This window comes from Vicia villosa, linkage group LG3 (genome assembly GCF_029867415.1).
Source record: "Vicia villosa cultivar HV-30 ecotype Madison, WI linkage group LG3, Vvil1.0, whole genome shotgun sequence".
Lineage (NCBI taxonomy): Eukaryota > Viridiplantae > Streptophyta > Magnoliopsida > Fabales > Fabaceae > Vicia > Vicia villosa.
The window spans coordinates 43,400,691-43,404,593 of NC_081182.1; the positions used below are offsets into that span (position 1 = coordinate 43,400,691).

General features: G+C 31.9%; 1 protein-coding gene across 1 annotated transcript; it reads right to left on the reverse strand.

Annotated features, from left to right (window-relative positions):
• Window positions 1-210: 210 nt before the first annotated feature.
• On the reverse strand, window positions 211-1,716 carry LOC131661179 (peroxidase P7-like). Its single transcript, XM_058930620.1, has 3 exons — window positions 1,396-1,716; window positions 1,091-1,282; window positions 211-1,001 (listed from the first exon to the last, which is right to left on the reverse strand). The coding sequence occupies exons 1-3, from the start codon at window positions 1,618-1,620 to the stop codon at window positions 444-446; spliced, it is 975 nt and encodes a 324-aa protein (XP_058786603.1). The 5' UTR covers window positions 1,621-1,716; the 3' UTR covers window positions 211-443.
• Between the last annotated feature and the right edge of the window lie 2,187 nt (window positions 1,717-3,903).

Here is a 3,903-nt window from a genome sequence, read left to right on the forward strand (position 1 = left end):
ATATATATATATAAAGTTTTGGACCAAATTAACATTCCCGTCTATTTATTTATATATTTAATTAGTTGAAATTTTTCTAAAATTTATTGTATATAATAAGGATACAATAAAATTTTGAATAAGGATGATAAGCAAACATAACTAAGAAACAAACAGAAAATCTAAAGTGTTGTATAAATGAAAATCACAAAAACTGTAAAATAATATTGCTTCATGAGACTAACCATAAATGCTTTTTCTATATAAAAGGAGAAACAAAAACAACCTGAAATTAGATGAGACGATATACAATCGTCAGAAACACAAATAATCAAAACATGTTCAACAAAGTTTTTCGTTTGACATAGTGTTTAACAACTTATTGCTCACACTCACATACATATATTTGAAACACAATTTTGTATGCCTATATAGCTATGACCCTTAAAATCAAGACAACATAATTAGTTGGCTTTTCTACAGTTCTTCCTGATCTCCCCATTTGATCCAGTGAGAGGACTTATATCTCCCATTTTGATCATACCAGCGACAAAATCAGAGGAAAAAGACCTTGGATTAGTGCTATATCCACTCACTATGGAGTTGGTGGATCCACCATTGAAAAGTTGTTGATCAGAATGAAGAAGACCTTTCTTCTGAACAAGGTTCTTGAAGTAGTTGTTATCGAAAGAAGTTGGAGTTTGAAGATCTAAGGGTGCCAAATTGTTGTCTCCGGACCCTGATGTCTTTGGACAGTTCGATTGCCTCGTGCTAGCAAATGAAGTATCTATGTTGGTCTCGTTGTAGATTCTTGCCCTAAAGCTTGTGCACCTTGCTTGTCCGATTGTGTGCGCGCCTGACAATGCGACTAAGTCTTTGGTGGAAAGGCCAAGAGCGCTGAACCTTGATGTTAGTTGGTTGAGGTTGGAAGTGGGTGCTGGGATTCCTGCGTTAGCAGCTGATTGACTAGCTGTTTTAGAATCTCTTCTTCCAAGTTTTACATTCCATGTTGGGCCTCCAAGCTATGATTAAGAATAAAAAGCATAGTCAGTGCTGCTACTAGAGAGATTTTGATTGGTTAGTTAATTCATTGATCTATGACTATACTTACAATTGCGACGGAGTCTGCAGCAGCAATGGCAAGGATATCAGCACAAGATACAACTCCGGGACATGCAGTCTCTACGGCTGACTTTATATTGTCAATAACTTCGAATCCACGAGCAGAGTTTTTATTAGGGATTGCGTTCTTCTCCCCGGTAAAGCTTGATGTGTCATCCAATAGAATAGACCCATCACATCCCTACAATAGCAATATGCATATTAAATATAATTTACTCATTTTTTCATGAAGTGTACAATAAAGCAAGTTGATAAAATACAATATTAATTGTAAGTGTATTTGAGAAAGCATACATTGACAAAACAATCGTGGAAGAACAAACGAAGGACAGAAGCACCAATTCGAGTCTCTTTTGATATAGCGGATTGCATTGAGGATTTTACGGTGGCAGATAGTTTAGGACAAGATTTTGAGTAAAAGTTTGTAGAAAGTTGTGCATTGGCACTCCCTACTATGATGAGAACAAAGAAAGTGATACTCATGATCATGGTTAATCTAGAAATATTTAAAGAAGCCATTAGCTAAATTCTCTACTAACAAAGAAGTTTCACTTAGCTAGCTAGCTCTAGTGTTTATGTTTCTCCTTGAGAAGATGGGTGTGGTTTATCAAATTATAGAGTTAGTTCCATATTTATAATGGTTCTTAGCAATGGCAAGGTTTGTCTATGTCAAATTTGTAACACGTAGAATATAGACAAGTCAACTATGTATGCATGGAGAAATTAAAGGTGTGTGTGATTTGTATGATCAATTCAAAGATACCAAAGTGCAAAATTAAAGCAGGGTCATTTTTTCTACGATGCTAACTACTCTGTTCCCTGCTCTGTTTTTGTCAAAGTGTTAACAAATAAACAATTGTTAGGTGATCCATATTCTTCCAAAAGGGTCCCATTTCATAACTCTTTAACTAGTCACACTTTTATTCATGCAATGTACATATTGAAAATTGCAAAACAACGAAACAAAGCTAAAAAGCAAAGTTTGACTCCATATATATCAAAGTTTCTAAAAATAAATAAAGCAATCATTAATCTGACTTCAGTTTAACAGAATTAGAGTAACTTAATACAAATAATCATAACATGATAAAATAAATACTGCAATTTCACTCTACTATTATCATGTTACGTCTTAACGCGTGTTTACTTGTGGTGTGAAACTGTGAATGCTATGAAGCTGTCACAAGTTTTAAACGACTACTTTTCTGCCTTTGTTGGCTAAATAATGCCCCTAAGGCAATCATATACTAGTTGCTTTATGATAAGCATATGCATGAGACTTCTATTCTTGTCTGATTTCACTAATATCAGAATTTTCATCGCAATAATAAAATAAATAATAATATTAATAATAATAATCATTATTATTATAATAATAATAATAATAATAATAATAATAATAATAATAATTACTATTATTATTATTATTATTATTATTATTATTATTATTATTATTATTATTATTATTATTAAAAAATAGAAGATGCACTTACGTTAAAACTTTGGTTTGGAAGCTTAATATCACAGGATTGAAACCCCACTTTGCAAGTAATTACATAGGTTGTTTGTGATAATCAACATTTCTCAAATATTTAAAATAATCAAATTTTAATTTCAATGCGTAACCTTTATATTTCTATTTTAATTTATTTTTAATACTTATTTATTGTAACCCTTGTAGTTTGATCTTGTTTTTCGTGATTCTTTTTCATTTTAGAGGCGAGTAAAAATTCAGTTTTTTTGTTAGGAGTCCATTTTTTTATTATTTTGAGTCTCTAAAAAGTCGAGACCGACCCTAAGAATAATACCTTTCTCATAACTTATATCTCCAATTTTTTTTCAGTTTTTTAAAAAAAAATATATTTACTTTCAATATAAGTCATGTAACAACAAACTATTTGGCAGATATAATTAAATATCTCGTATAAATATGGAAATGTTGGGCTATGTACCAAATTTTTATTACAATTTATAAAATTTATTGTGCATTTATATTGAGTATATTAAAAAATCAAATGTTAATTTCGTCTCCACGGGATATTTTGAAAAAATTTGGCGTACCAAATTTCTTGTCCTTCTCCCAAAAAGCAAGTGGCCTTATATATGTTGTTAAAATGCTCAACACGAATGAACCTAAGATGGATTGTGTTATAGTAGATTTTACTCAATTCTTCACCAGCGACTTGATATGTTTTACTTACACGACTTATCTCCTTTTTATTGTTAGTACTATCCTTTCGTCCTTTGGCTTTGGTCACAACTTCAGTCGTCTTCTTATGGGGTAACTTCTCTTGACGAAGACATCATTTCTTCTGTGGTGATCCGTCTATCCTATTAGAGTTTCTTCATCTCTCGTTATTAGTTCTTAAATAGCATCCTTTATGTGTACTCAATCATTTGTGTTGTGACTATAACTCTTGTGAAAACGATAGAATATTGTCTTATAGGTCTTAGCTAATTCTTTCACAGGGTGGGGATTGTCATATCCAAATTTTTAACCCCTCCCCCCTAAGATTTCACATCATATATCATTTCATATACATCATCAACTCAAAGCAGATACCCAGAGAGCTGCTTGTTCACCAAGTCTTCAAAATAGGTTTTCAGGCTTCAAGAAATTTAAGCAAAAGATCAATCAATGATTGAAATGATTATCAAATGTATCATGAAGATCAAGGAGTCTCATTCATCCACAAAAAATCTCAAGTTTTAAGGTCAACAACTTTCAACTTCATCTGGTCCACAAATTAGGGTTTTGACCTAATTCATATGGGAAGTTGACTTTTAGTTAAGGCATGACTC